The sequence below is a fragment of the Fulmarus glacialis genome, unplaced genomic scaffold, assembly GCF_000690835.1.
Source record: "Fulmarus glacialis isolate BGI_N327 unplaced genomic scaffold, ASM69083v1 scaffold16719, whole genome shotgun sequence".
Taxonomy (NCBI): domain Eukaryota; kingdom Metazoa; phylum Chordata; class Aves; order Procellariiformes; family Procellariidae; genus Fulmarus; species Fulmarus glacialis.
The window spans coordinates 7,273-30,850 of record NW_009234022.1 but is presented as its reverse complement, the minus strand read 5'-3'; the positions used below and the strand labels follow the sequence as shown (position 1 = coordinate 30,850).

Sequence of the window (23,578 nt, the reverse complement as noted above, 5' to 3'; positions counted from 1 at the left end):
TGATTCTATGATTCTATGATTCCATTAGCTGTTCCTCATGGGAGTAGACACAGTGAGGAGCACGTGCATTGCTTGCATTGCCACTGGGTGGGATGCTGTGATGGGACTGCAACACTCACAGGGTGGTGTGGTGGAGAAGGGCTGAGAGACCTTTGGCTCCCATCTATCCCATGAAATAAAATAGTTCCGAAGCATGGATGAGCACCGAGACTGGGCTGGGCTGAGCTGCATGAAAATGTGAGGCAAGAATCAGCTGCAGGAATTGCATGGTGTCAAAACTTTCTCTTGGCAAGGGCCAACGCAATTCGATGGGCATGCAGTGGGGTTAGGTCACTTAATATTGCATTGTGGAGCCTTCTCCACATGGAGCCATTTGCTAGGGTGACTGCTCTGAATAAGGGTAAAGCCACACTGTCCTGCAGCATTAATTATTCTGATATTCATTGTCCTGGAAGCCCTGGGAAGAAGAATTTTTGCTCTTCACTAAGTGGTGTTAAATTGTGTATTTGTATGTATGCAAGTACTTTCAAATGCAAAGAAAACAAAATCTGAAAATCTCTGCAGAAAAGTGCTCTGGAGGGCTTCCAGCTGCTTTGAGGATTTTAAGAGCCTGTTATAGGACGTACCTTCAAAAAAGATCAATTTAAATGCTGCCTGCTTTATACTCATTGTTTATAAAGTTGAAAGCATCTCTGATAGCGACTATTCATTCTCACAGCAGTTGCATGCAGAACAGAAGCCGGTTTGGTTTAACTCCATCCCTGCCATGTCCCGGAGAGGCAGAGGGAGCAGGCGGCTCTGCAGAGGGGAGCTCGGCTCAGCACAGGCACTGAGGGACTGATCGGGCAAGAAATCGAGTTCTTGCAGTAATCAAGACTTTCAGCACCGGCAGGACTAGGGAACCGTGCTATTTTGTGTGCAGGATGCACACCTGTATGCGTCTAACTGTTGTACAACATCGTGTTGTACATTCTGTTTGCTGTTGGAGCAGCGCTTCGTCCTCCCTCGGAGGGGTTTGTCACGTTCCCTCTGCTGCAATGGAGAACGCCTCTGGAAGATGATCTAGAAATAGGGAATGACTGATATTTGGATGTTCACAAGACAACTAGTGCCAACTATCCTGGGGCAGAGTCCATCGCTGAGTGCAGGAAATGCCTTTACAGTCCTCCGTGAGCTCTGTGGTTGTAAAAGATGGCCCCAAACTCTGCCGAGAGGCCAGACTTGTTCTGTTCTGTTGTGCGAGTCTGGAACGGTGACCAGAAGTTTGACTTGAGTGTTTGCTACCCGAGAATGCTCTCACGGGGGGTCAGCAAGTCGTCTGTTGTCCGTCTGCAAGGCAGACGGATAGGGCGAAGGTGAGGGGCCCTTCCCAAGCCTCCTTCAGAGCTGTGAAGGTCTCATCACTGAGGAAAAGCACTCCTTAGCATCCCTGAGCTAGGACCATCACAGGGGATAAGGGCATGAAAAAGTCATGCCATCCCAGCTGCCACATAGTGAGAAATACCCACTTAACCCACTCTCGCCTGCTCCAGGTGCTGACAGACTTCAGAGCCTGGCAGTAGCAGACAGGGGCCATCAGATAACTTTCCAAGGACAAGAGGAAGTGTAGGTCGGAGCCTGTCTGCAAACATGTCCTCCGTGCCATTCTAACCCTTTAAGCTCTAGCACACTGTTGAATTTTCGGTGGTTTCAAGCATGGGTTTTGCCACTTCCCATTTTTAATGTGTTTTATGGCTCTGTAGATCTCAGGCTTTGGAAGCTGTCTCCAATGATTTGTTGCAGCTTGCACTGCTTGGTTACTTCTTGCTACTCATAATGATGTACTTAGGGCTGATCTCAAGCAATTTTTCTCCATCGGCTGTTCCAGACAACTGACCTTTGTAAGAAGCAAGGGGAACTTCCAAGTCTCAGAGCAGAAAACTCAGAGTGATGCCATCATTCTTTTCAACAGCATTTATGTACCACTGTAGCACCTGGTAGACCATGAACTTCAGGATTAATCATGCCTAAGTCAAGTTTGTAGCCTTCAGCTTCATAGCTTTAGAGAGTTGAGCAACTGAGTTCATATAATGATCTTTGGATGCCAATTAATCTGAGAGGTTGTCCACCTTTTCTTTCCTCAGATGGCAGAAGGATGCTGCCAAATTCCCCAGTTTTAAGTTAGAGTCCCCAGTTCAATTAAATAGGTGCATCAGATGGTTGCTCAAATCCATCAGCAAGCAGAGCATGACTGCTGAATAAACACGGACTTCAAGTTATGCTTAAAGATGTGTGATAAGGTGTAGCCAAAGTCAATGGACTTTCCAGGAAAACCCAGAGTTTTTCTCCTTCCCAGTCCACTGAAGCTGAGTCTGGCCCATTTGAAGACCCCTGAGGTTTCTTCTGTCCCAGTGATACATGCGGCCGTGGGTCTGTTTCTGGCTAAACCTCATCACATCCCTGTGTACCTTCACAAAGAGCATCTGTTCAAGTGTTTTCCTGAACGAGCTCCTGAGCTCACATTGCTTCCAAGATTTATGCATTTCTATACTAAATTGCCCATCTCCATTTGGCCTTCTTACTTGCTTAAACTGACTTATGTGCACAGACCTCTACAGATGGAAGACTTTCAAACTGAAAACCTGCACCCATTTGGTTTATTGGCAAAATTTGTGTTCTATTCCCTGTGCTTGTTAGATGTCAGGTGGGGTTTCCAGCCAGACATCCATTTAAATAAGAGTACTGTAATTAAAAGGATCTGGCTAAAGAAATTGCACAAATTAGAGCAGACAGCTGTTACTTGGAAGGAACAAACACTTTTGTTTTTTTAAATAGCCAGATGTTGGCTTGCTGCCAGAGATGCTTACATTAGATCTTATAGACAAAAATCTTCCTTTGACTGTTAAAAATATAAGTGAAAATAACTCTATTTCCCCCTGAAAAAAAATTGTGATGGGCAATAAGCAACAAAGGGAAGATATTCATAAACTTTAACGTAGCGTGGAGATGACTAACTTCAGGTGTGTATGGAACAGAGAGAGGCTTTTGAGAAAAAAAAAATACTGCATCTATGTGCAGTCATTTATGCACAAAAGCTGAGATTTCTGAAACAGAAGTTTGAACTAGGAGCATAACTTGTTGCTTAAAACAGGTTGCAGCACCTGGCCAGTGTCTCTGATAACTTGAAAAGGTCAGACCCGTGTGCCTCCACAGAATATGTGCAGTAATGCAGGTAACACCAGCTTGAGGTCACTCCACTGGATGGATAATGCACTGGGCTGGGGACCAGAGGAGACCTGGGATTTACTTCTGCCTTTTCCACTAGTCCCCCAGGAAGTTTGTCCATCTGTCCTTCTGTCATACAGGCACTGTAGAGTCACTCATCCCCTTCTAGTGAGCCTTGAGGTCTACTGGTAAAAATCAACGGCACTAACTGGTTATTAAGTGGATTTGCAATGTTTGCTAATGCTGTTTATATAAATCAGAGCAGAGTGGGTGAGTACGGGCTTAGAGAATAAAGGAGAAATGAGGAATTTGAAAAAGAAACTGCTTTCTTTCCAAAATCCTCGCTGTCATCTTTTCCTTCCTCTTTTTGAGTGCTTTCTGGTGGTTTTTTTTTCAATTTTATCTCGCCTTTCCCCACCCCTTATTGTCATTTTGTCTCATTCTCTAGGAAAACCTCTTTTTTGTGATGGAATACCTCAATGGAGGAGACCTCATGTTCCATATCCAGAGTTGTCATAAGTTCGACCTTCCCAGAGCAACGTAAGATGATATTATTACCTTTTGGCTTGCAGGTCACACACATGGTAGAAGCAAAGGCAGCAGATGGAGACACCAGGGATCTTCATTTTATTTCCAGCTCTGCTACTGTCCTGTAGACGAAACCTTGGGCAAATAATTTGACCTCTCTGCACCTTACCCACCTACAAAGTGGGAATAGTGCTTGTGCTGGAAGCAGAGTCACTCTCTATCCCAGCTCTCTCCAAACTGAACAAAATAGACATGCAGGTCATCACCCTGACTCAACGATGGACTTGGAGCAAGTCACTGTCTCTCCCTGTCCTCTTTCCCCTCCCACAGAAGGCTTTTTAGAGCCCATCCACACAGTTGATTTCAATCAGACGTGACCTTGCTTTGCATTCTTGGTCAACCAGGGAAGCTATTTCTGTCTGGAAGTGTTACAGACGCTGCTTCACCCTCGTCAGCATTGCATCTGCCTGCAGCCTTATCCCTTAGCCTGCAAACCAGGGACCTCCGTCCAGCCTGTGACCTGGCTTCCATATTTTGCGCTAACCTCAGCATAGTCCCACAAACATTTGTTCAGAGCCGAGAGCTGAGCTGGGTAGAAGCTGTCCCTTAGGCTGCCCTGCTTGCTGGATCAGTCCCCTTCCCAGGACTGCAGTCCCTCAAATGGAGAGGGGCTCCAGAGGGACATTCAATCCACCTGAGATCTTGCCTCTGGAAGACCTCCGCTGTCTATAAACAGCCCCAAGCGTAACTAGGACTTTATTTACATGGCCCATAGATGAGGGTCATTTTAAAGCAACCTACTGGTGTCTGCTGTGAATTACAGCAGCCCTGGGGTTGCTCTTTGTTGTACTTAATGAATTCTTGCTCAGCCCGTAACTGGAGGCCCTAGTAATGATATCGTGGATCCAATCTCCACCCCAGATTTACCACCATCAAAGAAATCCCACAGATGCATTTTCAGCCATCTGTGGAACCAAATATCTTGTTCTTAAGAACACTGGGTGGCCTGTAGCCAAGCTGCAGGACCTGCTTAAGCTGAGGTTCCCAGTCCAGTGATCAGAAGTGAAGCTATTGTTTGTTAGAAGTAATGGGATTTTCCCTTTTTCCCTTTAAAGCTCAAGGGATGGGGGGGAAGAGATAAAACCTATCAAAAGTGCAAAAGGTAAATTTAAATTAAAAAATTAATACACCAACAGGGAGTTAAAAATTTATTTCACTTTGATTAAAGTAAATAGAAGAATTAGAGTAAATGAAAGGTGCTTTTAATCCTTCTGCAAGCAAAAGGTATTTTAAAAGTCAGTATTGAAACCACTATAGGAATTAATTTTTATTTAATAATTAAAAAATAATTTAAAAAAACCCTCATTTAAATCAGTGTTTAATTTGATGATTTTTTTCAAAAACATTTGAATGCTCAGAACTAAGGGCCAATGCATTGAAGACTGAGGGAGCAGAGCTGTACAGCGCTGGAGAGGCACACGATCCTGCGGTTACATTCCCTTCTGGGAGAGCACTTGCATTGTGCAATGGTCCTTCAGCCTTATGCCTCTTTGCAGCAGGACGTGGTGGTGTCCTTTAGGCAGAAATATGTTGAGAACAAAGATCTCAAACTGGAAAAGACTCCAGAGAAAGGCCACCAAGCTGCTAGCTAGTTCATATCTTGGATAAAATTTCAAAAGCAAGTTATAAATCTGAGCAGTGAAGAAGTCTGTTTGACAAGCCAAGGAGACTCTCTGTGGTCCCCAAACCCAGATGCCCACCTGCCTGTCCCATTGCTGGGACCACTCCGCTGTTTATGCAGCAGCCACTGAACATGGCAAATTATAGCTGCTCTTTTGAGGTCTGAGGCTTCTTTAATTTGCAGTTTGCAGTCTGGTGCATCACTGATTTACTTTAAATATGTAAATAAAGGACGGGTCTGCCTTCCTTGCAACAGGGACCATATCTTGAGGCGAGACAAAGTAGGCAGTAGGAGCTGGGTGGTGTTTTTTTGCTCCAGCTGATCTGGAGACATCCTTGGGCACTGAAGGACATGTCCTCAGAGTCAGTTACATATAAAAAAAATGCAGCTAGCCATGCAGCGTGGCTTCTAAATCCCTGAAGATGAGTAGGCTCCAAATCCCTACCATTTCGCAAAGTGGTTTCAGTGGGAATTGGGCTGCTAGCCGTGTGGCATGCTTTTGGGAATCTCACATCATCCATCAGTTACCTGTAGAACGGAGTTACCCCAAGCTTTCTGGAGACACTCCAAGCCTTCTGGGAACTTAATGAAATATTGGCTCCTGTGGAGACAAAGTTTCCATCTTTTTGGGTTTAGTTGAAAGTGCTTGTTGGGAAGCATCCATTCTAACTTGTGCCTTCTGCCACTCAGGTTTTATGCTGCTGAAATCATATGCGGGCTCCAGTTCCTCCATTCCAAGGGCATAATATACAGGTAATTTTACTCTTTAGTGTCTAATATGCTAAACTTTTTCTGTTTTCCCTGCAAGCACTAATGATAATGAGAGACTGTTGCTTGGATGTGCTTACTGGTATTGCATTTGTATGCAGATTTCCTTTTTACAGAGTCTGGCTGGTTTATTTTGAAGAGATAGTGTAGAAGAGGCAGTTTTGAGCCCTTTTTGAGAATCCAGTCCTATTTCAGTTAACATTAAAACAAGCCCTTTGATGCATTTATGCATTTACACTGAGTCATTCAAATAGCACCCAGCATAGGCACCCAGTTTAAGCTTTCCACGTATGAAGGTACATAAGATCAAGCTAGCCATGAGAAATTTGATATATCTGCTGTGCTGGTTACCCTGGGACAGTAGTGACAAGCTCAGCTCAAGTAACAACAGCAAGGAGACAGTGATAGACCTTAATTTGGGGGTTATTAACAGGTCTGCTGTGCACAGTTCCGTCGGGAGGTGGGCTTCATCTCACCTACCATCATGAATCTGAGCTAGCCGCCCGAGCTCTTCTTGTAGTAAGCAGAGAGGACTGAGCTTTTTTAGGTTGATCAAACCTGTGTTAGTGTGTGTATGAGAAGTGCCCTTTCCTACCGGTGGCTCTACAGGGAGCCGATGGGGACTAGGGGGGACACCGCAGGCAGCTGCACTCAGACAGAAGAGTCCTCTTCCAAAGTTACTGCTATGAACTTAGTCCATAATGCATCAATCTAACAAATCCCAAGGAGGAGAAGTCCTCTACTACAAAGTTGCCCATTCCAGCTTCAGCTTGACTTCCCTAGGAGCTTCAGAGTTACATACGGATGCTTTGATCTAATGCACAAGTGTTGTGCTTCAGACCTGTATGAAAGGACAGGGACAGGATGGGAGCAAGAAGGGCTGCAGAAATCAGGCCACAGTCTGCTTTCCCGTGGCCAAAAGGAGGAACTGAATTTCTGGGGAGCTCTAGTCCAGCTTATCTTCATGGCAAAAGTTAGTTACTACATTGCAGCCTTCTGTAAAAGCAGGAAGCAAATAGCTTGTCACAAACAAATGAGAAAGCTCACTAAAGCAACGACGTTTGCTGAAACCAAAATGAGCTTATTTCAATGCTTGTCATGTAGTGTGAACATTAGAACAAATGCTAAAAGTGAATAGCTTGTTTACAATCCGCTCTCCCATTAAAACGCAAGCTTTGATTCATATAAACTCGCCTTATTATTCGTTATTAGTACTCATGTGGGAGCCATTTATAGCCTTTATTGACCAACAATGGTGATTGTGTAAACATGAGATCGATATCAATGGCATTAAGCTAAGATGATCTCTGCGGTCTCAGCAAGTTTCTGGCTCTGTTGTTCTGGATGACTGAAGGGAAACATTTTCTGAAGTGCCCAAATCACTTAGCCATGTCTGTCATTTTTCCTCAGACTTCTCAGAAAAGTTGATTAAAAATATCATTGTGAGTTTGTGGCAGGACTGTTAATGCTGACATTTTGTTTTTAATTCACATCTTTATTTGGAATTGCTACACCAGTGGTGTGTCAGGGTTTGGGACTCATTTCCTCATGAAAGGAGAGAGATGTCTAGAGTCTGGAGCCTTGGGAAATATGGGCAAGTTGGGATAGCTAGACATTGGGTAGCATGGTGATAGCAAGAAATAGCTCATTCCCAGGAGTCGGTGCGGCATTGCTTTGGGTATTGAGCTTCGAGAAAAAAGATTTAATCAGTCCTACTCCTTTTTCCTTTTTTCATTGAAGACAATGACAACGAGGTCAGTTGAGAACGCACAGCCATCAGTATCTCAGTCAGAGCTCACTAAGCACTTAGGAAAGTGAATAGAAATCATTTTTGAAACTACATCACTTGAGTTGTAGTAAGAATAATGAATCCAGCTGTTCTGTCTCACGCACCCACGTTTGGAAATGTTGGCTTAAATTTTAATGAATGAGCCGAGGCGTTTTTGGCAGAAACTCCAATCCCTGGAGCCAATGAGTTTGAGACTCATCAAAATAATGAAAGCGAACTGTAGGTGGTGGGTTTTTTGTTTTGCTTCTATCTACCAGATGAATAAAAGCAGTGCTGGCAGCCAGAGACTGATCTCAATGGTGTAACTAAAATAAGTCATTCCAGCTGGAAATCGTGACAACATGAGTGTCTGCTACTTGGAAGGCAAATGTCTCAGTTGTCTCTATATTTCTTTTTGATGGATGACTCCCACTTCTTGAGCCATATTCTAGCAGCAACGAACAATTGCCCCATGACAACAATTTAGTGTGTAGATACTACGAGGTCCCCCACCCCGATTGGGACCTGGCTGAAGCAAGAGGAGCTTTGCACAGAGGGAGGCTGAACAGCCATCTTCCCTGCAACTGTAGGTGATCATCTCAGGAGCATCATGCATTAGAAATTACCTTCTTTGAGGGAGTAAAAGCCATTTCTGAAAAAAACACATTGTAAAACAGTTGTCAATGGGAGGGTACCTGTGTAGCAGCCTCGTGGTTAGGACTCTTGCCTGAGATGTGGAAAATGTGTGTAGGCTGTGAATCAGCAGAGGTTGGAAAAGACCAATTGTCTCTTCAGCTGTGGGCACAAGCCAATGTTGTATCTGGGTGCTCTGGGGGCCCTGAGAAGGAGCAGTGATTGATAGCATGGGATAGGCAGTGCAGGAGCGTGGGTGCTCTGAGACCAGGTAACCCAAATTCTACCTACATCCCAGCTGAAGTGCAGCATCACTGATCCAAACATCTCCCTGAGTCATTATTTCAATGAAAATCAAAACGTTTAGGTAAGATATAAAAAATACAACATAGAAGCCATGCCAACCGTTCTTTCTTTCTGCCTTTTTTTTCTTTCTTTACATGCTTTTCTCTCCTTTCAGAGGTTGTTCCCACATGGAGACCTCTTTGTTCTCTGTCAGTGACCATGATTCAACACTTCAGTTGCTTTTATTTCCTTCTTTGTGCATTTCTTTTTTTTCTCTCTCTGGGCTCTTTGCTTCCCACAGCAGCTCAGAGCCTGAAACCTCTGACAACAGCTTGGCAGCTCTGTGTGAAGGGCTTTGTAAATCCCCGGGGCTCAGATAGTGCAGCCCAGCAGTGAAAAGGTGGTGGGTGTTCTGCTGATGTCTGGGGTTATTCTGACCCTCTGCAAGCCATGCAGGGCTTGTGTGTCCTTACCTCTTCAAACATTTGTAGAGCCTGCACTGGGAGGGAGAGCTGGCAGCAGCTTCAGAGAGAGTACTGAGACTCCGAGGGAAGGAGAAAGTGAGCATTACCCGGTCCCTTCTCGCTCATCCTCTCCAGGCTGTGTGAGGGCAGAAGCACCAGCTGGCACAAAGCCCTTTTCAGCTTCATTATTCTGCATGCCTTGAGGAGACAGATATAGATGTTGTCTTGGGTAAAGTCTTCTCCAGCAAATGAATCAGTGCTGGGACAGGAGGAATGAGGAAGAGGGATATTGGAGTCCAAGAGAGCAGCTTCTCATTTGACCCTCAGCTTTCCTTTGTAACTGCAATGTGTAGGCACTGCATAGAGGCAGATAGCAAGTGAATAAGTACAACCTGCTAAAATAACTTGTGTGGCTCTGTAACACCTCAAAGGAGGGTTTCCTTCTCTTCCTCCACAGAGACTTGAAGCTAGACAACGTCCTCTTGGACAACGAGGGGCACATCAAAATTGCTGACTTTGGGATGTGCAAGGAGAACATGTTTGGAGATGCGAAGACAAGTACTTTCTGTGGGACTCCTGACTATATCGCTCCTGAGGTAGGTGTGGGGTCCAGGAAGGTCAGCAAGCTGCTGTGGACAGAGAATGTGTCTTAAGACATGACTGTCGGTCAGTGGTGGAGGGTGCAAAGGGTAATAACCTGCTTTTGAGCAGTTCCAGGCTAGAAACTGGATTTCAGTTTGACTCAGAGTCTGTGTTGCTGTCTGACATTGCATATTTTTGTGGCTAATTCATTTTTTGTGCAAATGGGCCTGGAAAGCAAGTGGTGCTTGGCTTAACCAAGAAACAGAACGCTTAATGGAAATCCAGTTTGGGCCATGGCAGAGGAAGCTCCAAGAGGTAGGCCCTGCAATTCAGGGACAGAAACAGCATGAGGAATGGGAAGCATGTTCCCTAGCTAGCTAACAGTAGGCTTCCATGGCTGTACAGGCTCCTTGACAGCTAGCAGGGAGCTATGGGCAATGAAGGTGGTGAAGGGTCTAGAGAACAAGTCTTATGAGGAGCGGCTGAGGGAACTGGGGCTGTTTAGCCTGGAGAAGAGGAGGCTGAGGGGAGACCTCATCGTGCTCTACAACTCCCTGAAAGGAGGTTGTAGCGAGGTGGGGGTTGGTCTCTTCTGCCAAGTAACCAGCGATAGGACGAGAGGAAATGGCCTCAAGTTGCACCAGGGGAGGTTTAGACTGGACATTAGGAAAAACTTCTTCACTGAAAGAGTGGTCAGGCCTTGGCACAGGCTGCCCAGGGAAGTGGTGGAGTCACCATCCCTGGAAGTATTTAAAAGATGTGTAGATGAGGTGCTTAGGGATATGGTTTAGTGGGCATGGTGGTGTTGGGTTAACAGTTGGACTTGATGATCTTAGAGGTCTTTTCCAACCTTAATGATTCTATGATTCTATGATTCTAAGGGATGATGTTCATCACAACCTAAGAGAGAAAATAGAGAAAGGTGGGACAAAATGCCTGCCTGGAGCTGATTCTCCCTCCTCATTGATTAACCACCTTTTAGATAGAGAAGAGAGGCTGGGTCCACAATAAAGAAGACATTGGCGTTCACCTTCCCTCCGAGATATGCTCTGATGCTTGAATAGGGATGGCACCCATAAGCTTGGACTTCTCTCTTACTCAGGCAGGTTCTTAGCTGGCTGCAAACACAGCCTGCATCACAAGCATCCTCCCAGAGCTGAATTAAGGCACTACATGCTCTGAAAAGGCTCTGCCATCAGAGGCATAACCTTAAAACTGAGCACAGGCTTGAAGGTCTGTCTAGATAAAAAACAACCAATAGCTGCTTGTAAAAGGGACTGAGATGCTTGGAGACATAAACGTGAGAGTGGTCATACATCCTGATTTTTCCCTTCTAAATGCCAGCAGTCAGAGGATAGGTGTTGCTGTCTGGAGGACAGCTGGGACCCGATGTGCTAACTCTGGGCTCTGCTCTACCTGCTTCTCTGCTTTGGCTGTGCACGGTGCCAGAGCACCTCGTGTCACTGCATGAGTCCATCCCTGGAGGATGTGCCTCCACAAGTTGCCTCCTGGTGAAGGAGGCTCTAAAACTAGAGATGATGGAGATGTGTCAGGGCCAGGCTGTGCTTGAGCTAGTAAGGACAAGGCAGAGCTTGTAGCTTGTGTTAAGGTCTTGCTCTGTCCCCTTGACACAGGAAAGCTGGGGCTTGCATGGAGACAGTCTCCAAGCTCCATGCAAAAACATACCACCACCTCCTCTTCTCCTTCTGCCATTGATATCTACTGATACTTGGTGGAGAAAAGCTGAACCTGGCCTCCATGTGCCCATGCAATAAAACTGAGTGGTCACAGACACAAGACTCCAGCTTGCCCGTAGCGAGATCCTTTGCCCTTCCTCTGATTTCTTTCCATTTTTTCCCAACAGAAACTTGTTCTTTTTTTTTTTTTTCCCCTAGTAAATTTAGATATTTTGGACTAGATCCCTCCAGAACAGAGAAATTTCCCTTAACCTGGTGACTTCGCACAATGATAAATCTTACGATGGAGACATTTTGACTAATTAGGTGGCAAATTGGGGCCAAAGAAAACATTTTTCAGCTCAGAGAGGAACCTACGAGTCAACCATGCATCATGCCCGACATCACTCTGAAAACCATTTATTTGCCTTTCAAGATCCCATTTCCTGGTTTTAGTGTTTTCATGATGGATATTGGTACTTTCCAAATAGCTTTTAAAGCTTTTGGTTTTTTCCCCTCCACTATAATTCATTGATCTTTTACTGTGCACCAAGGGCTTGACTCTGATCTAGGTTACACCACTGCTGACGCAAGTTCTGGTCTCTTCAAATCAATTGGATTTGTATTGCCTAAGAGCAGGTGTAAGTGTGCTCTGCAATCAAGCTGCAATTGTCTTTTATTCCACTCCAATATGCTTTTATTAAAAAAAAAAAGCTATTCTCTGATCCTAAAAAAAAGAGAGCCAAGTGATAATCCATTATCTGTGATTTTACTTCATAGAAACGAGAAAGACTAAAATAGCTCAGAGTTTTATTTCTGCAGCATCATTTATTTTAGAGATTCAACGAGTGCATATAAAACATTTTACCTCTAAATTGAAAGCGCTGCTAGAGTTTATGGATCATCTATCCCGCCAGAGGCTGGAGCACTGGACTTTTTGTATTTCAGTGCAGCTGCTAGCACTGTAATTTGTACAGACGCACCACCTTGGCTACAACTGTGCAAATAAGGGGACTTTGGGTCAGTAGACAAGCAATTTTTTATTTTAAAAAATATTTAACAAAAAAAAAAAAAGACTTAACCTGAAATGAAATTTCTGAGTTTATTTTTTCCAGAGAATTGCAAAGCTAATAGATCTTCTCCTTGACTGCCATAAACCATTTAATTTCATTCTCCAGACATTTTATACTTTAAAAGGTAAAGCCTTATAAAAATAATGTGTCTTTTCAGAAGGAAAGGTTGGGGAGATTTTGTTTATAAGTGACTCAGAATAAATGTATTTGTGAGTCTTGCTCTTTCCTTTTTTTTGACTATGAGTGAAACACATTGTATATATTGCCTCTTATATTCAAATAGGTTTTTTGTCCTTTTTGCATCTTCTCTTTTGGCATTTTTGTGACAGATGTGTTAGTCATGAGCACTCTATATCAGCTTGGATTTAGACTTCTGATATTAAGGTCTTGCTTTGCTAGATGCCACAGGTACATGAGAGGGGGATACTTCTCACCAAATGTGAGAAAATTAATCTAAAAGTGAAGCATCTGATGGCACTTTATAGTGTTGTAGAAGGGCAAGCATCCCAGAAGACAAGTAAACCCTTCCTACCCTAGGTATATAAGTCAGTTAAATCACCGTTTTTCCTCCATTAGTATCGAATCGAATCGAATCAAATCAAATAGACTATTTCAGTTGGAAGGGACCTACAATGACCATCTAGTCCAACTGCCTGATCACTTCAGGGCTGACCAAAAATTAAAGCATGTTGTTAAGGGCATTATCCAAATGCCTCTTAAACACTGACAAGCTTGGGGTATCAACCACCGCTCTAGGAAGCCTGCTTCAGTGTTTGACCACCTTCTCAGTAAAGAAATGCTTCCTAATGTCCAGTCTAAACCTCCCCTGGTGCAGGCACTCTGGATAACTAAATTAATAAGACACATAACTTTTAGGCAGTAAGATGAATCTGGGCCGAAGTGGGAATTTAAGCAAGACAAGGTATGAAAACAGTGAAGAAATTACTAACCTACTTCCACTGTTCCTCAGAGCTGGCAGTAAAGTTCACCTTTCTAAATCATAATTTTCAACTAGCAGCAGTTTCATACATACTGATCTGGATAGTTGTTTTCACTGGCATTAAGCCATCTCCATGGCTTGTCATTGATACCTACACCATAGCTATAGTATGGGGGGTCACATGTGCAACCAGGCTGTGGGCTCAAGAGTAAAGTTTGTGCCTTAAAATGAGCTATTCCCCTCTCCAGCTCCAAAATCCTGATAAGGATCCTAGACATCATAGTCATCACATGTACCTTTAGATATCTGCAATGTAAATATCTATATACGAGCAAGTTGTCTAGGCTCCTTGATAACTAAAGGAGACAAATAGGGGGTTGTGTTTTACAGCAGGTAGATACTTAGCTGGATGTCTAAAATTGGACTAATTCTCTTCCTTGACTATAAAAGGAGCTAATGATAACCGGTTCAGCTCTAGGTCTCTCCATAGCAGATATCTAAAGGCAGGTGGGATTAGTTTTGCTTTCCCAGAGGGGAAGTTTAAGAACTTGCTAGTGTCTGGCCAGGTTTGTAGGGCAAGAAAATGCCACAACCCTTCTTAGGGCAGGTCATCACTCCAGCCGACCCCCACAGACTGGATATAGCCTTCACTTTATAACTGACACAGAAAGGCACAAACCAGTGGACTGACTGAGGACAAATTCCCATTCCTCTACCTATGACTCAGTTGGTCTCAAGAGGACAGATCAGGAATTTAATGTTTTTCCTGGGGCAGATTTTGCAGGGATAGATTCACACCATTTCCACTGACTGACAGCCCTAAAGTACCCTTACGCTGTCAAACTTGTAATTTTAAAATACAGCTTGTGTGAGTTAAATCAGTCCCAAAATGGTGATACCTAACTATTTGTCTTGGAGTTCACAAGCCTGATTTGAACCCTTGGAATAACTTGGAGAGCAGGCAAAAGACGACTTGCCTCACTTTTGTTGTTTCAGATCTCTCTTGTAGCCAAGGATATGTTCAAGTAACTTAAGACTAACTAGAGAAACATGCAACCTGTTATCTGTAGTGTGAAGGACTGTTTTGGCACCCAGGTGAGGCTGTGATCTGGAGCTCCCTCAACCACAGCCTCTGCACCACTGGCAGATGTTCTGGATCATGCTTCAGGCAGGGGGAAGCACCTCTGCTATCCCACTCAGTGCAAAGTGGCTGTTGAAAGGTCAGGGTCTGGCCACCCTTCTGAAGTTGAAATGCTGACGTCAGACATTTTGCATATGTCTTTGTCACTCCTCTCTTTGGGCAGATATTGCTGGGACAGAAGTACAACACCTCCGTTGACTGGTGGTCCTTTGGCGTCCTCCTGTATGAGATGCTTATTGGCCAATCTCCTTTCCATGGCCAAGATGAAGAGGAGCTTTTCCAGTCTATCCGTATGGATAACCCATTCTACCCTCGCTGGCTTGACAAGGATGCAAAGGACATTTTGGTGAAGGTAAGAATTACCACACATTGAACGAGAGTCTTTTTGCCAGAACTGTCATATTTGATTTGTGCACCTTCAGCTGTTCAGAGAAACAGGTTTAGAATAACAGGACCAGAGAGAGTCACTTTCTTGTCTGTGGACCTCAAAGCACACTTGACCTAAGGCCATCTTTGTGTCTTCTTTCTTCTGAGTTGTGATGATGGCTCCTCACATCCAGTAAGTAGGACGCAGGGTATCAGATACCAGCAGAGACCAGTTTCTTTGCAGAGCAATCCCTAAGGTGCAAGGCATGTTTACTCCTGCAAAAGATATTCTGCCAGGCTTCAAACTAAGGATTACAGTAACTTGCTTGAAAATTATGGCTTTGAAGCAGTTCTTGTGCCTCAGAGATATGAGGACATGTAGGGTAGATTGCTTTGGTGTTCAGCTTGATTTTCAGTAGGGAATATTTTGCACTGAGCTAAAGGGCAGGAAAACAAAGCCTGAGCTGTGTCCTGAAGTGGTGGAGCTACTCAAGCTGGTAGCACCATGTCATTTGGGTTTTTGGCCCTTTGAATCTCCTACATGTGTAGTGTCCTTTCTGAGTGGAGCACTCTTCTGTTTCCCTCTAATGGGCATCCTCCTCGTCTTTTAGGTTCCCTTCCATTAATACACTGATTTTTTCATTGCCTCCTTCTCAGCCTCATGCCATTTAGCTTTGTAGCCTTTCTGGCTTGGGGTGCAAATTTTTCTAGAGTTGCAAGATAAAAATGCAGTGAAGTCACAGCTAGTCTAATAAGTTACCTCCCCTCAGCTGGGCTTCGGACTGACGCTGAACAGGATCTAAGCTAAGGCATTTTACCTGGAGATGGAGCATGGTAAGAGAGCATGTACAGAGGGTTATAATGGCTCAACTGATGTGAGGTAGATCACTAGATTTTGGTAATATTTGACCTACAGTCCCTACCTTTACTTTTTCATTTACAAAGCGACAGGATAACATACAGCATTCCACTACAAAAAAATGGAGAACAGATGATTATTTTAGCATCTGTGCTGGGCTCAGATGTTTAGGTATCACTATAAAATGATAATAATGAAAACATTCAAAAGCAGTTGTTTAGGAAGACATACCATAGCAGACTGAGATTTTGAACGGCTATTTCTGGGACATAAACTGCCAGCTTTCTGCACAAAAAACCTGTACTTCTGTCAGGTTTAGAGATGGTAATCACCTTTATACCAATCAATAAACTTCCTTGCTTAGGAAAAAAAACATTTTCTCCATTATGGGCTACTCTCATTGCCACTGACTCTGGATACTTACATATTTCACCCTGCTTAATGCTTGTATTATCAGCAGAATTTAACCTATAGAATCTGCACTGCAGTGTAATCAGTTGTCTGTAGGACACTTTGGTTTTGCTGAGGCTTTGCCCACGTGTTCACCAAAACCCAATGCCTGGATTTTTTTCAAACAGGCCCTCAATGGTCCATACATCAGATTCTTTTGCTGCCACTTTTGGTGTTAGATGTTTATATTTGTTCTTTTCTGAGTGGTATCTATTGTACGCTCACTGTTGGCCAAATAGAGTGGCAAGAAACTTCTACCATATGTAGCCCAAGTCCCTTTTGAGATGACCTCCAACAGTAAAGTGCTTTTGAAAATTTGCCCTTACCTCTGAAGTAGGACATATTGGCTGTATTCAGGACACCTGCTATCAAGTGTTGCCACTATTCCTCTCCATTGACTTTAGAGGGATCTAGGATCTGGCACTATATGGTCTAGCTGGCCTGGAGGCCCCAGACATTTTACTACAGATGTAAAGATAAATTTTAAACTATTCACACCCGCCATTAGAGCAATATTTCAGCACTATGTCCTGCTCACGAACATCACGAGGAGCTCTGAAGCGTTTAACGCTCCTGAAACTCTTCCCCAGAAAGACTTCAGCTGCTTCCAGAGCCAAATGGCTCCTGCATCACCATTAAAACATCTAGGACAAAACAGGCTGTTTTTACACTAAACTGAAGAGTGGGTCCATACCTGCACGTAGCTGAATGTGAAAAGATATGCCCCCAGTTCTAGCTTTTTCTTACCTTCAGCAGAATTAGTCACCCACAGGACTTGCAGCCTGCAGTGTGCAGCAAACACAAGCTGTCTGAATTGGGAGTCTTTTGACAAAGTAGAGAGTTGTCAGCATCTGAGCTTGTCAGCAGAAAGAAGCAAGCACTTCCAGGGTGTCTTTTATCTCATCTTTAAGTGTGTAAAGGAGGTCAGAAGATTTGCACCTAAGATGACTGTTTTTCTCCATTAATTATAAAGGGTCAAATAGTGATGCTCCAAGTGTCCAAAGGTATAGGAGGTGAATGTAACCCCACATAGGCCAGACTAGTATTTTCACAAGTTACACTTGTATTTCAGCACTAAAAATTTTCCTGATAGCAAGAAATTGTCCAGACAAAAGCTTGCAAATGCGATCCAGATATTTCACCTGTGTAGTTGCATATTTGCATGCTCAGACACATATGTTGTTGCTGCTGTAGCAGGTTTGTCCTCTCTCTCCCAAAAAGGAAAAATATGAACAAGGTCTCTCAGTTTCGGCATGTTAGGCTAAAAATCCGAACCGGTTCCCCAATTAGAAATTTGTAGATTAGAAGAGTCTTCACACTCTCACCAACCATGCTTGAGTTTGAAGTCTGAGGCCCTATCTGGTAGGACTGTCCTAATGAATACACTGTTACTGATAAAAGACTAAGGTATTTCTCTTTCTTCAACACTCTAGCTTTTTGTGAGAGAACCTGAGAGGAGGCTGGGAGCAAGAGGGAATATCCGCCAGCATGCCTTTTTCCGGGAAATAAACTGGGAGGCTTTAGAAGAAAGAAGGATGGAGCCTCCTTTCAAACCGAGAGTGGTAAGAATGCATCTTCTTTCAATTCCACCCATCTCGTGCCTTTCTTTCCTGAATGATTCATTCCCCAAATATTTAAACCCACCAGCACATGCTAGCAGTAAACCAAAGCCAGGACCCACAGTAATGTTATAAACCTATTTATTTAGGGGCACTGTCCAAAATCTTCAGACATGGGTCTTTAATGTCAGAGACCTCAAATCCTGTTTAGATTCACAGAGTCAGCATTTTAAAGGTGGATAAATGTCTGCTTCACACTGGAACTGACAGTTTAAGGCATGGAGTTAAAGCTTTCAAAATGCCCTCAAACTTTCAGGGATATCTTCCGGAGTTGCTCTGCACATGCAGCCTCTCTGTCTAAAAGTAGATGGAGGACCTTGGTCTTGGGCAGTCAGAATGGAAAATCTTGACTCTTACTTAAATGTCCAAATGCAGATTAAATTGTTGTGTACATCAGATACGAGCAGCTGAAAACATCTGCAATTTGGATCTACCACAGTCTTACTCATTGTACAGTCGTTGGAAAGGTAATTGTAAACTATGTACGTCTGTTGGCTGGGCTGCCTGACCTGATTATCATGACTACTACTTTCTGATGGCTATAAGCCCAGGTCTGGCATGCCCACACGTGAGAAACCGTAAATCACTCGTCACATTCTCAGTTACCATAGCAGTGGTCTGGATGCCACTTAAAACACCTTCCCTTAACCACCTAAGTACAACCCGTTCTGTAGGGATTATCTTTCACTGCACTGCAGAAGGTAAAGAAGGAAAAGCAGTTCATGTAACCAGGTGCTCGGCTGACTCAGGATAGTCCTGACAATTACAACAGTCCTATTAAACTATTAAAGTCCTATTAATAACAATAATATAATTTAATCTGACAAGTGCATCGTACTTTCATTTTACAGTCCTTCACAAGTGTTATTTAATTGATGGGTCCAGTCTGCTGTGTTACAAAGCTGTAACATCCCTGCCTGGCAGAATTATTGGATCAGTGCCTCCTATATAATATTTTTCCCATTACTACTTCAATAGGATGGTAATAAGCAAGTGATTAGCACTGGCTGCTGGATATTAAGAACTGAGACAGCAGTTCACTGCAGTTTGATGTGTTACCATGCATCGTTTGGGCTGGAGTAACTAATCATTGTGCAAAAGGCCAAAAGCAAATGCATTGTGGGTTCCCTGGCTGAGCTGAGCTTGCTCCCAACTAGTTGAGCTGAGCCCATAGGAAGCAGCCTGATAGGGCCAGTACCATTATAATGAAGATCTGAATATTAGTGGTTTGACATCAATTTTTTTTTCCTTTTCTTGAAGAAATCTCCGAGTGACTGTAGCAACTTCGACAAGGAATTTCTAAATGAAAAACCTAGACTGTCCTGCGCCGACAGAGCACTGATTAACAGCATGGACCAAAATATGTTCAGCAACTTTTCTTTTGTGAACCCTAAAATGGAGAAAATATTTTCCTGAGATCTGCCTTACTGAAGGGATTCTCTGTAATGGTTTGAGTAACACTTTGTCAACTGAAGACTGTGCATGGTTGTTTTTATCAAGAAGCCACCAGAAAAACACCTCAGTGAAAGTTTGTACCACACCTGGAGGCTTCCAGCTTATTCCAGTCCATAGCAGGTGCCAGCCACGCTTCACTATTGATGAAGTTTCTTTGTGGTATCTTTTGGTCTCTCTTCTCTCTTTTCCCAATGTTCTTGAAGTTGAGAGCATCTGAAAATGAAAAAGTGACAAAACCTGTTCCCCACTACTTGTACACACAGCCAGTGAGTTTCTCTGTAAGAAAAAACAAATATATTTGAGCTTCTGGTGATGTCAGTGCCCATTTCTGCAATTCTCACCTTGGCCCACCTCCTTCTGAAGGACAAGTGGTTTGCTCAAGGCCTGAGGACATCTGGGGAGACTTCAGGCTGGGTGCTTTGGTAATCTCCACTTGTACATGTGCAGAATTGTGCATGTGTGCACAGGAGTTTTGAAGAAGCAATTTTACTCCCTACACACTTTAAAAGTAATGTTCACAGGTGTTAGGATCCAACTTTGCTCCACTGGGACAAAGAGACTTTGCCGGTGCCCATTCCAGCATTTCTACATCTCAGTCAGAGGCCCTGGAGCAAAGGACTCGACCCCAAAGAAGGATCGTTGCCATGGCAAGTGTCAAGATCAATACAGAAAACCAGTTTACACTTAGTACTTGAGCAGGAAGGATGGGAAGTTGCAGTCCAGCAGAAAGCCTCGAGAACCCCATCTAAAGCTTTAACTGTCCTTGCACACGCCAAGCTCAGAGCAAAATCTGGACTGGGCTTTCTGGAGTTTTATCCTAAAACTGGATGAGAAAGGTGGAAGAGGTTTCCTCAAACCATTGTTTAAGCATCATAAAACTGGCATTCCAGTCACAGCATTGGCGTATTTTACTTGAAAGGTAGTAATCAGTCCTTGCAAAGGCTGATATATGTTCTGTTGCTCTAAATGATGTCCCAAGTCTTTGGCACGCATTGCAGACATAGGTCAACAAGCTGCACCCAACGGTCACAGAGCAGGACAGCACATCGGGTGGGGGTGGTCCTCACCTTCACCTCATGACGTGTTGCTGTGTGTTCTGTCCCTTTGCGGTCTGTGGAAATGTAGATAGGTTAAACCAAAAATCTTTTCTATGATCCTTTCATTATGGGATCCTCTTAAATAAAGATGCACTGTTTTCTGAAGTTGGAGGGATGTAGAATCGCCCAGTTACTGCTTGTCACTGAGACACCAGTTAAATACCAGGTCAAAATTAAGTCAAAGCCCAAATAGAGGAGTCTGTAATAGCTTAGACTTAGGCAGTCACCCCAGCTGGTGTTAGGCTCTAATTGAAGTGTATACATTTGGAGCTTAGTTGTATGAACCCCCGCCAGTCCACGGAGAAAGAGAAGCTCTAGAAGGTGAGTCATCCCAAAATCAGATTCCCTTCAGAGGTGCCTTTCTGGCTCTGCTGGACCAGGCTGTCAACTTGGACCTCCCAACAGAATGAATGCAGCCTTGCAGGCAGTGCTGGGGTACCGCTGGCAGTGGCTGCAGGCACCGAATCCTGCAGGACCAAGAGCAGAAGTGCCCAACGTCGACAAGAAAAGCAGAGAACCCTGAAAAAGGTTTCAGTCCGGTGACTCTCATGAAATCCTTCTTTGTGCTGCATGAAATGCAGGGGGCATCTGTGCTCACAGTTTGTGCAGCTGGTCATCATTCATTAGAACAGTTAACATGAGTTTTTTAAATGCCAGTGCTGTTTGTACAGTTTAATAAAATGTTGTGTACAATTGGAAAACAGGCATTGAAGTGATTAAATAGGGTCAAAGAACAGAGGTGCTTAGAAAAGACATTAAAATGGCTCTGCGCTTTCTGGGGCATGGTCCCCAGGGAGATTTCAACCCATAAACACACGGGATCAGCAAGCATTTGAACAACTGTAACTACTCCACAGACCAGTAACTAAAGCAAGGATTCGGCGCTGTGCAAAGACAGTGAAATGTTCGTTTTCACTACCAGAAGGTGACACGGCTGTAAATGGGGGTCTGGTATCTCAAAGGGGTTGCAGAGCCAGATGTGCAGAGGTCGTTACTATTAGAGGGTGATTCAGGTCATCTTCCTTTGACACCTGAATGAGGCTGGATCAGCCAAGCCATGGGAGGGCCTGACTCTGTCCACATGCTATGGATGGAGTCTGGATGGCCTGATCCAGACCAGAGATTGCATTTCTAAGCATTTGAAGGTTGGCAGTATCCCACTCTAAATGACTGTCAGGGATGTTTTCTTTGCAAAGGCGCAGTTGGTTTGTGCTTGACACCAATGCAGGGACACCCCAAGAGCATAGACTAAGGAAGGAGGGTGCTGAATCACCTCTTGTGGTTAAGTAACTGAAGAGCAACAGGGTTTAACACCTCTGTGACCAGAGGCAGGGCTTTCTGCACTCCAGCTGTGGTCCCGTATAGCTAAAGCAGCCAAATGTACGAGTGACTTGTAAAGGAGCACATTTGAGTAACAGCCAGAGCAGACGCGGTGTCAGGCTTACTGTAGGGCTCCTGATGCAAACCACAAGAAGAAGTGCCTGCTTCTCGTCTTCAGCTTAAAAATCAAATAAACCCATTGAGGATGGGGGGCAGGGAGACGGGGAGAGGTGGGTACGAGCCACCACGAACGTGCATGTTGTGTGTCTCACCGGTACCACAGCCTGAAAACCCTCCCAGCTGTGCCCGTGGCGTGCGAAGAGTGACAGGGTAAGCAGCAAGCGTTTTCCTGTGGTGGCAGCGATTGAGAGATAGGAGCCGGTGAGGGCTGAAAGCCAAACACCCGTACGGAAATGAGGAGCCCAGGTACTCACAGAGATGCTCCTTTGCCTTGACTAAACCTGGCACCTCCATACCCATCTTGTCCGGGGTAAGCAGCAAGCGTTTTCCTGTGGTGGCAGCGATTGAGAGATAGGAGCCGGTGAGGGCTGAAAGCCAAACACCCGTACGGAAATGAGGAGCCCAGGTACTCACAGAGATGCTCCTTTGCCTTGACTAAACCTGGCACCTCCCTACCCCTCTTGTCTTTTCTTCTTTCTTTTTTTTTTTTTTTTTGTTTTCTTTCCATTCCTCCATAAAATGTTCATTTTATGGCATAGTAGGTAGGGCTTGCCAGGTTTGGTTATTCATTCGCTGAAGGCCCAGTCATGTTCTGGAGCCCCATGGGATCACAGCACTGCTGTAGGAGCATGGTACCTGCAAACATCAGGGTCTGACCTCCAGCACCACCTGCTTCAGCTCAAGTTTTGGGAGTCCTCACCACCCAACTGCTCCTTCCCCAGTCTTGCTGCTTCATTCGACAGATGCACAAGTTCCTACTTGTTGGCATTCACCAAATCAAACCTCAGGCTGATAAACAGGTCAGGATGAGTAGGAATCAGCAGTGAGTGATAGCCCTGATTTCAGCCCTCCTGCAAAGACCTCCAAGTTGCTTTCTAGAGAGGGTTGGTCGGTCTTACATCTCCTCAGCGTGCAGCCCTGGGGTATGGTTGCCTCTCCCACAGGGAAGACCAAGCTCCTGCACCTCACCATGCTCTTTGCTGGCCATGCAGAAAGAAAAGGCAACTTTCCCCAGTGGTACAAGGCACATCTTGCATTGGAGAAGTATCACCAAAAGTCCCTGTCTGCCAGCAGAGCTCCAAATAGCGGGTACTGCAAGTAGGTATGCTCCCCCCTTTACTATTGTATTTGTACCTTAGACATTTAAAACCCAAGCAAGAGATCACAGCTGGGACCTAAACTGCTCTCTCACTCCAAGAGATGCCAGTTCAGCTAGCGTATCACCTACAGCAGCTAAGATCGTAATATGTGGCCCAAAGCGTGCCTTGCAGTGTTGTGAAGCCAGCGGAGGTCTCAGTGAAGACCACAGGAAGCTTTTCTACCTTCCTTGCTTACAAAGAAGTTTTATCTCTGCTGTATCACAGCAGCCAAGATAGTGCATGCAGAGCTGGTGAAATACAGGAATTAATGTATTTCTGGCTCTTCTGTAACTGGGACTGGTTGCAAGCCGGTGGTCCTGTACAGCTGTGACTGTACCTGACGTGATGGG

General features: G+C 44.4%; 1 protein-coding gene across 1 annotated transcript; it reads left to right on the top strand.

Annotated features, from left to right (window-relative positions):
* Positions 1-3,648: 3,648 nt before the first annotated feature.
* LOC104082407 (protein kinase C theta type-like) lies at positions 3,649-19,632 on the top strand. Its single transcript, XM_009585527.1, has 6 exons — positions 3,649-3,744; positions 6,104-6,166; positions 9,789-9,927; positions 14,907-15,095; positions 17,852-17,980; positions 19,298-19,632. Exons 1-6 carry the CDS (start codon positions 3,671-3,673, stop codon positions 19,451-19,453), a joined length of 750 nt encoding a protein of 249 aa, XP_009583822.1. The 5' UTR covers positions 3,649-3,670; the 3' UTR covers positions 19,454-19,632.
* The last annotated feature ends 3,946 nt before the right edge of the window (positions 19,633-23,578 follow it).